Genomic DNA, 14,709 nt, shown 5'->3' with positions numbered 1-14,709 from the left:
GAAGGTGTCTCCACGAATTAAAGCTAGAAACAGGCTAGCTGGTCCTGTACACAAAAGCCTCCCTACAGTCATCTGTCCCTTTCAGCATGCTAAAGAGGGCTGGAAGAGAGGATAATGGAAAGCATTCACCAGTGAAAAGCATGAAACACTTGCCAGCCTGCACTACTTAAACAAAAGAGACCAAACATAAAATGAGAGAAGTAAAGCTATGACTTGGGAAACAGTGACATTCTCTTCTCAAGCTCTTTAAAATACCTAATGATTTGGTCATAAAACTTTTCATTTAACTGAAGGAGGTTTTGCTTCATTTTCATTAGAAGTTAGTACTGTGATGGGATCTTACTGTGCATTGTATAATCTCCATATGCAGCTACTCTCTGCTGTAGGATCACACCAAGAACGTGTGTCACAGGTCAGAGATGGCACTGCCTGAAGCATAAGAGGCAAGCAAAGGAAAGAGAGAAGTGAGAAAGAGAAAAGTAATTTATGTCCCCCAGTTTTCCTTCTCTCAGTCGAGGCATATTGACAGAAATTAATTTCTATTGTAAGGGAATTGCACTGCTTGCAAAGCAATCCTCTAGGATTTATTGATCTTTAAAAAAAATCTCATTAAGCAGAATAAGGGAAATTTACAACAGGTATGGGAAAACAAAACAATCTCTTGGGATCTTCACCAGGCTGAAACAGGATTAGCTCTGTAGTTCCTGTAATCTTCCCCACAGAAGAATGCTAATTCCGTCTCATTTGCTGGAACGAATAAAAAATTAAATATTTAGCACACCGGTAAATGAACCACCCAACAGCCAGCTATCGAGAATCTTAGAAGACAATTATAACTCTCCACACACTTTTCCTTCTCATATTATTGCAAAAAAGACTCCAGTATTAAAGATGTCAGGTAACCTTGTTAAAAAACACCCCAAACAAACAAAACCACCAAGAACATGAATATATAGAAGTAAATATGTACAAAAGACCCCTCAAGATTTGTTTAACAGTCTTCAGAATTGTTTGTATAAGCATCCAGCAAATTAAGTCATTGCATTTCTAACACCTTCAAACGGTAGGAAAATAATGAAGCATGATACACTCCTTTTTTTGTGCATTTTTCTGTTAGGAAAGGGGAAAAGAAACTTTTTTTCCCATTAAATTAGCCTGTAGGTATAATAATTTAATACTTAGAGGATCAGTAGAATATTTTACAGATCACTTTACATTCTCCCTCATGACCCATCAAAATATGTGTCTGAAGAAGTTAATTTTTTGCCCTGCTGATGATTAATTCATGAGGCTTCAACAATATGCAAAGTGAAAGACACAAATTGGCTTCTCCAGCAATACCTTCAAATACCTCTAATTATTCACAGGGGATATAGCAGAGCTAAAGGACCCACAAAGGTTCAGAGCAGTCACAATTCTTTCAACCCAGTAGGTCAAGGACTTCCTCTTTTAAAACAATAAGTCAGCAACATTACTAATTCAGAACAGAGACAAATCTGATGGAAAGCCTTCGCAATTATTAAACATGGAATTCTTAAGGTGCTGAGCCAATAAGTTCCACATTCTTTTTTTAAATTAAACCTTAAGTTAATGAAGTCTGCCTGTCTTGTAAAAAAAAAAAAAAGAGCAGAAGGGATTTTAGAATCTCAACTAGAAAACAGACAAGAATATTTGCAATGAATACTGAACACTTTATTAACATACACCCCGTTTCAAAAAAAAAAAAAAAGCAAGCATGAACTTTGCTGACTAGATAATAACTGTAATAATAATCACTACCACAGAGGCTTTCCTGAGGATACTTATCTAATGTCCTCATAATTTATAACTCTCTAGCCCAACCCTGTATAGTGCCAAGGGCAATGAACTGCAGCTTCGAATAAATGTTCTGCATGTCTCAGAATTTCCCAGGTTTTCTAATGGCCATTCTCAGTTTTATTCTGGTAAATCTTGTCCGGACCAGATGTTGGAAAACTGTAATATCTCAATAGGAGATTTCAAATCTCCTTACTGATTTAAAGAAACTGTACAAAATGAGGATCGTTGGTATATGCTATCATACACTTTCTTGGTTTACTCTTTTCCACTACTAGTTGAAGAGGAAAAATAAAATCTTCAAAATTTTACTACAAAGACCTCACTCATTCCTAACTTAGCTAATTTTCACATCAAGATATGCTGGAACATATAAAAATTCAAAAAGGCATAATGGCACATGGCATTTTCCAAAGAAAGAGTTTTCCTCTTCTATCACTAATATCCTCTATACACTAATGATTAACTGCTGTTAGTTATTCAGAAAAGAAAAAAATTAAAAGCAGTTTTAAATCATTTTCTGCCCTGAATAAACCACCTCTCCCTTTGCACAGAGACACAGAACAGGCTGGTCTATTCCTATTTCCTTTCTCTATAACAGTTATTCTGATGTTTTGACACCTCTTTTGAGATAGCATCCAACTGTTTCACTGCTGTAGCTACAAATCTAGTTTCAAAGAGGGATAATATATACAAATATTTATCAATACCTTTCTGAAAGAAGCCAGCTCTGACAGTGTTGTTTCTAATTCAACATTTGGCACTGTCATCAGTCCCTCTCCTGAACTGTATTGCCTCTTAGGTAGATAAAAATCATGCTTAAATGACTCTTCTGCTAACTAAATTACAAATCTATAAGGCTTAAGTGCCAGTAATCCTCCTTTTTTTTTTTTTTGTCTCCAGATAAAAACACCTGGTTCAGTAAAAACAAGCAGATAATAACTATGATTCATATTATAGAAACACCCAAAGACCTTTAGGAAAGGTGTACTGAGACCAGCTGCAGTTCACCCCAGAGAAAAACATTGAAGAGACATCCCGAGTCACATAAAAGCAGAAAGTAAATGGAAGGAAACGAAAGAGCCAAGAAACCTATGAGAAAGAAATCATTCAGTAGCTAGGGAGCCATCAGTGGGCATCAGGAACAGGAAGGGGCTTCCTCTGTGAAGCCCCTGCACTTAGGGCACAGGCAGTTAATGTGTTCCAGCCAGGCAAATCAGATTCAAATGAGCAAACGTCCATATCAAGGTGGAATGCAACTACCTCCCTTAAGTACCCTGCTGCCACAAAGTCATTCAGCCACGTTCATGAGAAGCCCAAAGGACATCCAGGGACTATCAATTTTATCATGACAGACATTTCTTTACATTATTACCAAAAGACATGCCCTATATGTAGTCTCCTGTCAAAATGTGAGAAATCAGGTCAAGTTTCAACTCTTTGCCATGTTCAGCACATTCTCTAAATGATACTGCTCAAGCTTTCCTGAGCAATCTGACTATCAGGCACTGTATGCAGCACATTAAACAAATCTAATCTTATTTCATTATTCCATCCTGGTTCCACTACTTACATTTCTAACCAAAACATCAGTTTAAATGTTACTGATAAGACTAAGCAGACACGATACTAATAACCTATCTGTCAATCATTTAAAATTACTCTCAGCAGAATTATAAGCATACCCTCCAAAAATCACAATTTGCATTCTGAACATTTGGAGTGCAGATACCTGCTGCCCTCAGACCAATGATTTGAATAATTCTTCCCTGAATAATTATGAAGTCGTGTAAAGAGCATCAGGAATAGCATTTACTTTTCGGTAGCCTATCCAAACATAATCAGCCAGTTATCAGTTTAATGCAACTACAATGAACAGCATCTCCAGTCAATACAAATGTACTCTCACCTACTCCAGCTGCTTTCAGTGTACTGTCTTCTTTCAGAATCAGTTTGTCATCATCTTCCAAACTCACTACAAGTTCACCAGTCTACAAATCAGAGAACCAGAATACAAAACAAGAATTTACTGATTTTCTCTGCCCAAGTCTTGTTTGACAATGCAGAGATCTCCCTGCATCAAAGCACATAAAAGGGGAAGAACACAGCTAATAATCTTACCTTAGATTTGTGTGCTTGGTGAATAATCTTCATTGTATCTGAAAGAAAATACAATGTTTTCCTAAAATAAGGCTTAATAAGCAGATAAGACAAAGTTGTACTTGGGGGAAAAAAAACAAAGGCAGAACCTTGAAAATCTTTTGTTACTAACAATTTTGCTTATTCAATCTTAATCTCCCAGTCCCGCAGCCACAGCCTTAAACCAGTCAATGCAACATTAAGGTACCACATTCTAATGGGCTTCTGTCAGGTGTCTGATTACAATAACTAATAACCATCCCAATGGCCAGTCAAAAGACACCAATTTAAATGCCACTTAGGGTGTTTTAACAGGTTTTACACATGCAGTTGGGGCGGGTCCAACAGCATTTATGCACTGTCAACTATTAAAGCTATGCTGATAGGCAACAAGTGATTAAGACAGTAACCTGACCACTTCAGATCATCCTTGAAATTTTCCTTCTCGTGAATGAAGTACCCACAGTAGAAATTTTGTTAAGCAAGTTCATCTTCCATTAATAGGTACAGGCTCTTCTCTTTTTAATGCTATATCCTCTTCAGTAATTTTTATCTCTGATATGTTTGTGCAATGTAGTACTTTTAGAAATTATGCTATTAAAAAAAAGAAAAAAAAAGTGCCACTTTTTTCTGGCAATGTGGGCAGGGCTTTTACAGAAGGGAAAAACAGGGGAAAATAATGCGGTCACTGAAGCAACTGGATGAGTGCAAGAATCCAGAGGGAATGGAAGTCAGAGGGAATGGAAGCACTTAAAGCCATGCAGCATTTAAAAAAAAATAATAATCAAACTCCAAAGCTGCTGTGTTAGAACAAATTCAGAGTAATACATCAATCCTTTCCCAGCAAAGAAGAAAAACCAGTTCTGCTTGCCGGCTCATTTTCTCTTCTAGTTTGGGTTTGTGCACTGAGTGAACACTATGTGTTGAAATAGTCTGGTAACAGAAGGATGCAACAAAGTTAAATATAGACTAAACCAACTCACAAACTACCAAGAGTAAGTATTCAGACGTTCAGAATAACAGAAATCACACTCCCACTGAGAAGTTTGCTTCCATATGCCTCTGGTCCATTTTGGACACTATTTAAAACACTGCATAAGGTAGAAACTACTCTATTCCCACCACAGAGGTCACTGAGAAGGCAGCCTTGGTATGTTGTAATAATTGTGGCATAAGAAGCAAGACAGACATTAAATTGCAGTTACCAGGATCCATCTTGCATAGAAGCATTGCAAAAAGACCAAGCAACCACAGAAAAAATATACTGCAATCAAGAAACCTTTCTACCACAGCAAATAAAACACAGCCTCTGCCTGTCAGTTTTAAGCTTCTCTGCCTACTTTGCCACATTCCCTTTTCTCTAGTCTTAGCCCAGTCATTCCCTGAACCACTGTCTCAATTTCACTTGTTCACAACTCCACCACTGGCACTCAGCAGTTTTCCTTGTCTTCATCTGAGCTATTAAATGGCTTCTCTAACTTTGTTACAGAGATAAAACTACAGTCTCTTCTCATCCTAGCTAAAGCCTTATGTCCTCCCACTAGCCTTTGCTATTTCATCCCCATTTAGTTCCACTCCATCATATTGACAATTTTTTATCTTTTCTGTTAATAGGTCTTTCATGACAGTAGATAAGAAATCACTTTCTGAAGTCTGATTCTGTGAAACATCTACGATATTGCTCCACATTCATGGAGAAAAGAAAACTAGGAAGCAGCTTATGAGACAAGATGGCACTATCTTCACTGCCCTCACCAGTGGAAAGAAGGCAATGATGGGGTAGGAAGATAAGATTGACTGAGAAGAGCTCTAGACCAGGGACAAGAATTATGTGTTTAAAGAAACAAAGAGAAAATGAAAGTCATAATCTTTGAGATGTGAGTTAGAGCACCAATCCATGAGGAAAAATGAGATGGCATTATATATGATATTGAGAGAACAAAGCAGTGCTGAATTCTGGAGAGAAGGAAGCTGAAACAGGCAAGGTGAGAGACAGCCAATCCAACTGAGATTTCTGGCACTGCCAAACAAAGCAGAAGGAAAAATCTGACTCTTACGAGCACTATTCATGCAAAAGTCTCACTGTCCTTTTCTGACAAAAATCCAAGAAAGACAGTGGAGCAGTGTAGAGACAGCAGAGATGGCAAAAACATGAACATGGATGATTCACAGCCTGAGGGGAAGGTGAGGAACTTGGCTTTGATTTTCCTGTGTGAAAATTTTCACGCAGCTAGCACCATCCCAGTAAAAGTAGGCCCCCACTAACTGGTGTAGCAGGTTTTAAAGTTATGCTCAGTCCTACACGGCACAGTCAGGTGCTCGGCCACAACTTATGCCTTGGGAAAAACTAAACTGATCTCCCAGAGATGAAAGAACTAGCAGCAGGGATAGGCAACACCAGGAATACAACCGATAGCAGCAGTTCTAGACAGGACCCCCTCATCTGGCCAAAGCCACTGATGGAAAGAAGGGCACCTCCAAATTCAAACTTAGAATTACCTAGATGTTAAGTAACATATTAAAAATAATAGTAACATTCAAGTCCTTGCCACTGGCATATCGTCAATCTTAATCCCTAACCCTTTTTCTGGTTTCATTTTGCACTATCTCCTTCGTCATCAGCAAGAGCACAAAATTAAATCCTTGGCTTTTTTTTTTTTAATAGGCAAAGAGAGTTTATTACCATTCACATGTACTGAGTAGGTTTCTTATTCAATTACTTGAATCACTGTAGAGGAAGGAGTTTGTCAGCTCCAAGAAAATCAGAGACAGAGGATCACTTGCAGCAAAACTCCAAAGGAACTTTCAGAATTGCCAAGTTTAGGCTATTTCATTCCACCAACTTGTATTTAAGAGCTTTCATATCTTCTTTGAGCAAAGTTCCCCTGCTTCTCTTATATAATGTAAACTATTTAGGCACAAAAGTCTTCAGCATTTTCTACTTACTGCCTTCAGCTCCCATTTCACCAGCCTTTCTGACTTCACCATTAGTAAATAGATACTGAAGTACATAAGCAAATAGAGAACTACAAAGTGTTTTGAGATCACAAGCTGCTCATTAGGGCAAAGAAAAAGTTAAAAGGCACTTATAAAAGCAATAAAAAATTAATACTAAAAACCATCAGTACCCAAGAGCAAATAATGCATAACATGCAGCCTAATTCAAAGATTAATATGGATCTTCAAAATAATGGTCAAGTTCTGCAGACATGATCCCAGTACCATAACCCCAGCTACAAGAGCTGGCACTAGCATGAGTATTCCACAATAATTATCTTTTAAATTGTATAAGCACTGGTATAAAGTGCTTATATGTGCATTTTACAGTAACTAAAACAAGAAAAAAACCCCACACCTACCATACTTGTAATTTTTAAAGGGAGGAGGAAGTCCTGTTCTTGAAGACACATCTGTTAAAATAAAAGCACCAAGTTAAAACAAAGTTCTCTCTTTTTTATTTCCAATATTTTATTTTCTATTATTCTTTAGTGTATGCATCCTGGACATCCTTTACATCAAAATAAATCCACAACACAGGAGACTTGGTTGAGCATCCAATACTAAAACACAACCTTTGGCTCAGATTCTATTGTTACCCCACATGTGATTAACTTCACTTGAGCATGAAGTCCCTCTGAACAAAACAACCCATGAGGACAGTGAGTCAGTGCAATTCAGATATGATCACAGGAGTCTGATCCTTCAGAAATCTGCCAGGAGTACCCTTTTAATGGTTTGCACAGCATCTCTCTCTACTTCATATAAACAGCTCACAACTGTCATTCGTAACTGAATCATTCAGTAAACACAGCCATGAGAACCAGCTACAAAAAAAGAAGCCAAACTGTAGAAAATCAACTCTCCAGCTGTATACAGGACACAGCTCATAAGTAACTGCAAGAACACTGACACTTTCCTGGGTGCCAGTGTTCCCAGTGACACCCAGGGACTTAACCAGGGCCTCGGAAGGCCTGTGGAATGCTTGGCAGCAAAGCAGCTGAAACCATGATTTCATCCACTACTTTTAACAATTTATCTCAAACTTCCCCTTCAAAACAGATCACAGTAAAGCAAGGAACATGAATTTTGGACCAGGAACAGCACTATCCCTCTGTGGAATGAGGTTCCAAAAAGACTTGTTCAAGGCACTGGCTTTGTCTCAAACAACTGTGAGTTGCAACACTGTACACATCAAAAGCAAGTTTCTCAGCATTATTTTTTATTTTCTTCTGTACCATATGTTCTTGTAGTTTTCTAAAAGCATCCTAAGATCTTGCCATCCCTATCACTGTCTAGAAGTATGGAAGTCACCAAAAGCACAATAAGCTGTGAGTCCCAGGACACTGTCCTATGAGTTGCTCAAATGTTATCATCTACAACAGTTCGAGACTTGTCCAAGATGAGTTCATGTGAAAAAAACAAATGATGTTATTCTGTTCCCTTTGAATGTCTCCATTTAGGTGTGTGGAAATCCACCTGCAACATCAAGGGTAACACCCTAACAGCTGAGTCCATGCGTGGGCTGGTCTGCACTAATTAACTTTTACATTCACTGTCACTTTCAACAAGGTTTCTAAAACAGAGAGCCCACAAAGCCTAAGATGGAGACAGAAACTCAGAAACAAACATGCATAGCAAGACCTCACAGTGTCAAAAACAATTTTTCAAGATTCTCTCTTCTCACAAATAGCAAACAGACTTGCATTCCTACATTCCACATACTGGTGTAGTTCCTTAGGATCAAAGGCTCTCTAAATTCTATTAATTTATTCCTATTAATTTGTGAATATCTGCCTGACAGCACCACGCAAGGAGCCTGAGGCACTGAGCTAAATGCACCAATGCCCTTGTTCCTTTTGGACTTAATGTGGGGTTTGGGCAGGGGGAGCAGTCTATCCAAATTTAGGCATGGCACACTGACCATGGAAGCTCTTATTAACTCCAGATCCTTCATCCAAGGGAGAAAAGCACACAGGGGATGTAAACACAAATCTGGCATCTCTACCAAAGCCACAGAATTCCCATTCATTTGCTCCCCTCCACTTTCCTGGGCAGAGACAGCAACACATGGGCCTGAAACGAATGAACAAGACAAGCACCCCCTACCCTTCCTCACGAAAGTAATGAACTCTTTCACTGTTTGATCCAAGGCAACTCCATGGTACACCACAGGTCTGAAATTCCGGTGCTCAAAAGAGCGAACGAGACGAACTGTGACAGTCGAGCTCTCTGATGACATGAGAATTAATTCTGAATCACCTGGAAAACATTAAAGAGAGGAATTATTGCCTTTCCTTTGTGCATGGGCACAGCTGGAAAAAAAAAGTGCACGTTGGGGCTCATGCAAAGATTAAAACATGGCAAGAAGTTCAATAACATTGTGTCTTTCAGGGTTTCACTTCTATTATTCCTACAGAAGCAGTAACCAGGTCTCAAAGCAAACAGGACATTACTGATACTGCACACCACATGATCTGTACCTGTACTGTGTGGTGCCACATCAGACTTCACATGCAAAAATGTGGGTAAATGCAATTATGTTGTTTGGGTTTTAAGTGACTTCACCTGCTGGGTGAGTAACCTCGTGCTCTAGAAGAATGTGCTAATATGAACAAAACCTTTTTAACGTACTTATGTTGCAGAGAGTGTAATACCCTGAAAAATGCCTAAGCTGTCACACAATGCTCATTTTCACCTCCCTAGAGAAAGTGGAAAAACCGCCCCCATATACACATACAAATAATCCTCCTGGTACAGTTCCACATAATTAAGAGATTTCATTTATAATAGTAGGTCTCTAGAATGGCTCTACAGGGCTTATATACTTTAAAAGAGAGCAGAACCTACAGCAGAGTGGCTTCATCAACCCAAATCCCTCTTCAAAGAAGCCCACATGTTGTTCTGTCGGGTTCTTTCTCTCCACAGGAAAACATAACTGTTTCCTACCTCAACCTACTTCTCTGGTTTTGGTGCTGGGTATCCCTCAGCAACCTTGTTTCCTGGTCACATGGTAAACTGCTGTGGCTACAGCAGCAGGGAGCATAGACCGCAGTGCATGTGCTGTGACATCAGGCAGGGGCACAGCACAACTCCTGCACCTCCCATCCCGGAGCAACCATTTCAGTCACCACCTCCAGTCCTGCGAGGGATTCTCTCACCAGTTCTTTATGCTCTTTTTGTGTGCCTTTTATTTTTTGCCTTTTTTTTAATGGAGGTGGTTATTTAAGTGCCCCATCACCATGCAGGCATCCAGGTACATCCCAGCCTTTCCTGTATTTAAAAGTAGCAACATTTTCTTCAAGTATTATCTGCAGAACGAGGGCACAGACCTTCCACAACACAGGGCAACTTGCTTTTACATCCTCTTGGTTAATAATTCCCAGAGCTCCAATTCCATTGCAAATAAGCTGTGACACACAAATAAAACACGCCAAACAAACAAACAAAAAGCACACTTCGCACCTGAAATAACTAGATTTATATTAAACAGCTGCAGACACCCTTCCCCTTAATGGTGGGTCATCACAAAAGCAAAGGTGGATATTTTCTTGGTGCTATTCCGCATGGGCTGGAGATCTGAAGGGCACAGCATTCAATTCACTTTCTCCTGAGCAAGATGGAAAAACACTGTAAGAGCATAGATTTGGGAGCCCAACCAGAAATCGCCGATTTTTACATCTACTACTCGGAACGAACAGACCGATCCCGCGTAGAGCTGGGACTCGGTACTACTCCGGGCCTCCGCGGGGAGAACAGCGCAGGTCAGAAGCGCTGGCGGTAAACTCCTGTTGTGGAAAGGACCCTTCCCCGGTCCCGCAGCACCGCCGGGACCCACCGGGACCCGCCCCAGCACAACCTCTCGGCCCCACACCCGCCACCCGCCCGACTGGGCCCGTTACCGCTCCCCGCCGGCACTTCCGGGTCCCGCCCCACCCCCTAACCAATCATGTGCCCTGGGTGACACCCACCGCAGCGCGGGATTGGCTGCGCTGCTCTCCGGTCCCGCCGCCTCCTCGCCCCACTGATGAATGGGCGGGCCCCGCGCCGCCTCCGCATTGGCCCTTTGCCCGGCGCGTGCCCGCCACCGGCGGGCGCCGATTGGCCGCGCGTGGGGCGCGGCGCCGCTGATTGGGCGGCGGCGGGTGAGGCGAGGGGAGAGGCGCGCGCGCGGCGGGGGCGGCGCGGCAGAAGCGGCGGCGCCGGGAGCGCAGAGGGGCTGCAGCGATGACCGAGGTGGGGGGGGAGGGACACCGACACCGGGGGCTGTGGGGGTACGGGGGGCAACCGGGCACCTTCCCCTCATCAACCACTGCCGCTTTCTCCCCCAGGCCGCGTTCCAGAAGGCCGCCGAGGAGGTGAAACAGCTTAAGTCGCAGCCCGCGGACCAGGAGATGCTCGACATCTACAGCCACTACAAACAGGCCACGGTGGGCGACGTGAACACGGGTAGGTGCCGCCCCGGGCGGTGCTGGGGGCAAAGCCTCTTCCCCGCTGTACTTCACGCAATCCCGCGGCTCGGTTTAAGTGACTCAGAGCCCACTTGGCTCGGATTTACGGCCGGGGCATAGCCCGGCCCGATAAGTGTTTGTGCAATCTCTGGTTTTTAGATTAACCCAGCTGCAGCCGTCCGGATCGTGCAGCAAGGGGCTGGGGATCCTTTGCGTGTTAGCTTAGTGCAAATAGTGGGATTGGGATTTTTACAGAGCTCTGCTGGTTTAATGCAAACACTTCTCGGGTTAAACAGCCTTAAACAGCAAAGCAAGCTATAGAAGTGTAGAACTACAGTACGAGGGTAATGACACACACAGTTTATATAGACTGGACGAGCTGCTAAAAATAGCATTGGAAAGCAAAACCAAAAGGGAGAAAACTCTTACAGGAGCTGCAATTAAATATCATATTTTGGAAAGACTGTGGCAAAAATATGTCTGCAGGTACACTACATAAAATGTCTCCTGCTACTTCTCTTGCTACATTTCTGCCACTGGCAGCTCAGCCCCCGCAATAACATTCAGAGTGAAGCCTGTCTCTATTGACCTTGTCTAACGCTGGAGTAGCTAGAATTAGAAAGGAGAAAGGTCATTTGTTTAAAGTGCTGGCCTCCTAACCCAGTAGCTGGTGAAGTTTATTGGGTGTCTGTTGAATTAAAAGCTGGCCGTGAAGTGTGCATGAAATGGTAAATGCAGTCTCCTTTTTGCAAGGTGGGCAGTGTGGAGGGAGAACAGAACCGACTCTGGGTTTAAGATACCATCCTTCAGTGTGGCTGGACCCTTAGAATTTTTAATGCTTGACAAGGGGAAATGGTGTTCTAGAGCTGTGAATATACCACCACTTCTGTACGTGGTTGCCCTCTTGTGAAGCAGGAGCCAACATGAGCTGGCCAGAAAAGCAGCCTGTGAAAGAGTGACTGATGGGGTTTGTGTTGGAGAGAAGTGGAGCTGCCAAGTAGCTCTGCAGGTCACTGTGCCATGTGAGCTGCACAAGGGTATTTCTGTGGCTACTGTCCAGTTCCATTTTATACAATTCTTAAGAATTGTCTTTAAGGAGACAGAGGGGAAGTAAAATCGCAGAGGGGACTTGACTCGAAGAATAGCCATTTATACATCATTCATTCTCTACTTGGCCACAGTAGCCTACAGCAAAGTGAGTTAGAATTCCGAGGTTTCATCCCTAGATGAGAGAACAAATGCGGAGCTATAGGTTAGAAACACACCCTTAGCTTGATGATAGTAAGTTCTGAGTTGTATGCTACCAGCTTCTATTCTCATGTCTTTGCATGTAATGGACCTTAGGGCATTTTTGCTTTACTTTAGGGCTGGTGTTCTTTAATTGGATAGCTGTCAGGTTATAACAGGCTCTTCAGAAAGCACCATAAAACCAAATCACACTAGTTGGTGCACTTCTGCTCAAATGCTGCTGTCTCAAGGGAACTTGACAGAGTTGTCACCAGCAGTGTTCTAGTGTGTTCCCTTGAGGTGATCTGCTGACTACAGGTTAGTAAGTAACAGCTGCAAAGATGAACCATTGTATTTTGTCAGAGTTAAGAGCTAAATAGCCTTCAGGTGGGTATTACCTACACCCAGATCACACAAACTAATTCTGCTGCTTACCTTGTCTCTCTCAGAACGCCCTGGTATGCTGGACTTCAAAGGCAAAGCAAAGTGGGATGCCTGGAGTGCATTGAAAGGTAAGTGTCCTCTTAAAAACTAATAAAAGTCAGAAAAGCATGCATAGTTCAGCATGAAACAGAATAGTGTTGCCTTATAATACAAGAGTTCTAGAAGTTCTGAATGCTATGATAATAAACTTTTGATTACCTCTGCAAGGCGCAAGTAATCATGAAAAATATTGCCTGTGTGAAAGGGAATTAAGATGCAAAATGCCCACCTGGCTCAAGATGTTAAACAAAGGAGAACAGTAACATCAACAGAAACCTAAGTCTGTTTTCCAGGTCCCAGCCTAGTACTCCAGAGACTGAGCTCTCCCTGTAGTTGTTGTGCATCTATGCTTTAGAAGAAACAACTGACCTCTTGGCTCTAAACAAGGAGCCTAACAAGTGGTCTAATCTATGACAATGGGGGGGGGGGGTGTTTTCTGGTGTTATAAAGAACCACCGCTAACATCTGAATGCAGTCTTAAGTTGACTGAATGGGTTTCCTGTAATAATTGGCTATGGCATTAATAGAACTGATACACAGTTTAGTTGCTGTCTGTCCAAAAACAACTTGGGTTTGAAACACTGTTTTATCATGGCTGATGAACACATTTGTGTAAAACTTTAATAGTGGATTCACAGCCAGCTGACCTTCCTAGCTCCTCTGGTGTCCAGTAGCCATTGGCTATACCAAGGAATTGTGACTTGTAAAAGGCATTTTAATCTGCAAAGAGTAGCTGACTGCTTCCTGTGTTCTGTCCTTCAGGAATGTCCAAAGAAGATGCAATGAAAGCTTACATAGCAAAAGTGGAAGAACTAAAGGCCAAATATGGCATCTGAGGACTGGATATAGCAGCCACATGCACGCCTGAAACATGCCTTATTTCTAATACTGTGGAAAACTGGTTTCCAAGAGTAATCTTAAGTACCTAGTGTGTTACAGTTGTTTCTCCTCATGCCTGTACTTCAGGAGAAGTTATGTACCTGCCTAATAATGTACTGACACATTATAAATTCCTTCTGGGAACAAAATCTGGAACTCATTAAAATGAATTTGGTACTTAAACTGTTGTGCTGGTCATCCCTTTGTGATTATCCTTTAATTGCTGTGTTGCAGCTGTCAAATCAAACCAATTTCCCTATCGTTGTGCCACTAGAGGGGGTCGGTAGTCCTTGTTCGGGAATGCGGACTTCGGCCAAGCCACTCCTCCATTGCTTCCTTTCTCATGGAGATGAGTGGCAACCCACTAAAGCTGGAGCACCACAGAGCTCATCGGGAAGAGATCAGCTCTAATGCTGTGTATACTAAGAACAAGGTGCTTGATATTTGTTGCCTGGAACTTTCAGAGACCTAGCCAAAAACTGCCAAATCATCTTGCATGAAACACTTCTTGGACATGCTCTTTCCCAATAACATTGTGGGGCCATGCATAGGGAAAAGGCAAATACTTGCAGCTGAACACGAAACCTTCCCTGTGAAAGAAAAGGTTCCACAGGCAGTGGAGTTGATGCCTTCGGTGCTATAAATGCAGAGTACTTGTGTTGCCATGCTTGATTACAAAACACAGTTGTGACTGTTTCTAGTAGGCTTTTAATTGTTT

The 14,709-nt window shown here is 41.9% G+C and overlaps 2 protein-coding genes across 6 annotated transcripts; one reads left to right on the top strand and one right to left on the bottom strand.

Moving 5' to 3' along the window:
- Positions 1 to 545: 545 nt before the first annotated feature.
- Positions 546 to 10,968, bottom strand: CUNH2orf76 (chromosome unknown C2orf76 homolog). Of its 5 annotated transcripts, none has more exons than XM_027636650.1 (7): positions 10,854 to 10,968; positions 10,417 to 10,561; positions 9,061 to 9,213; positions 7,314 to 7,364; positions 3,937 to 3,974; positions 3,725 to 3,806; positions 546 to 747 (listed from the first exon to the last, which is right to left on the bottom strand). In XM_027636650.1, the coding sequence occupies exons 3-7, from the start codon at positions 9,191 to 9,193 to the stop codon at positions 671 to 673; spliced, it is 381 nt and encodes a 126-aa protein (XP_027492451.1). In that variant the 5' UTR covers positions 9,194 to 9,213; positions 10,417 to 10,561; positions 10,854 to 10,968; the 3' UTR covers positions 546 to 670. The 5 variants fall into 5 exon arrangements, with proteins under 5 accessions (XP_027492451.1, XP_027492450.1, XP_027492452.1 ...); XM_027636649.1 differs by having other exon boundaries at positions 10,417 to 10,581; positions 10,854 to 10,917; XM_027636651.1 differs by lacking the exon at positions 10,854 to 10,968 and adding an exon at positions 10,833 to 10,850 and having other exon boundaries at positions 10,417 to 10,581.
- A 152-nt stretch (positions 10,969 to 11,120) lies between these two features.
- Positions 11,121 to 14,174, top strand: DBI (diazepam binding inhibitor, acyl-CoA binding protein). Its single transcript, XM_027637475.1, has 4 exons — positions 11,121 to 11,187; positions 11,283 to 11,400; positions 13,079 to 13,141; positions 13,875 to 14,174. The coding sequence occupies exons 1-4, from the start codon at positions 11,179 to 11,181 to the stop codon at positions 13,946 to 13,948; spliced, it is 264 nt and encodes an 87-aa protein (XP_027493276.1). The 5' UTR covers positions 11,121 to 11,178; the 3' UTR covers positions 13,949 to 14,174.
- The last annotated feature ends 535 nt before the right edge of the window (positions 14,175 to 14,709 follow it).

Source organism: Corapipo altera, unplaced genomic scaffold (assembly GCF_003945725.1).
Source record: "Corapipo altera isolate COAL_440 unplaced genomic scaffold, ASM394572v1 45, whole genome shotgun sequence".
Taxonomy (NCBI): Eukaryota; Metazoa; Chordata; class Aves; order Passeriformes; family Pipridae; genus Corapipo; species Corapipo altera.
The sequence above is the reverse complement of the archived record's forward strand: the minus strand, read 5'-3'. Positions and strand labels throughout refer to the sequence as shown.

Bases quoted from the DNA above. Each gene is read 5' to 3' on its own strand.
- CUNH2orf76 (XM_027636650.1), bottom strand. From the start codon at position 9,193: ATGTCATCAGAGAGCTCGACTGTCACAGTTCGTCTCGTTCGCTCTTTT. The intron at 3,975-7,313 runs GTAGGTGTGGGG...ATTTTCTTTCAG, and splicing joins CTTTAAAAATTACAAGTATG to ATACAATGAAGATTATTCAC. The intron at 3,807-3,936 runs GTAAGATTATTA...TCTGATTTGTAG, and splicing joins ACCAAGCACACAAATCTAAG to ACTGGTGAACTTGTAGTGAG.
- DBI (XM_027637475.1), top strand. The intron at 11,401-13,078 runs GTAGGTGCCGCC...TGTCTCTCTCAG, and splicing joins GGTGGGCGACGTGAACACGG to AACGCCCTGGTATGCTGGAC. The intron at 13,142-13,874 runs GTAAGTGTCCTC...TCTGTCCTTCAG, and splicing joins TGCCTGGAGTGCATTGAAAG to GAATGTCCAAAGAAGATGCA.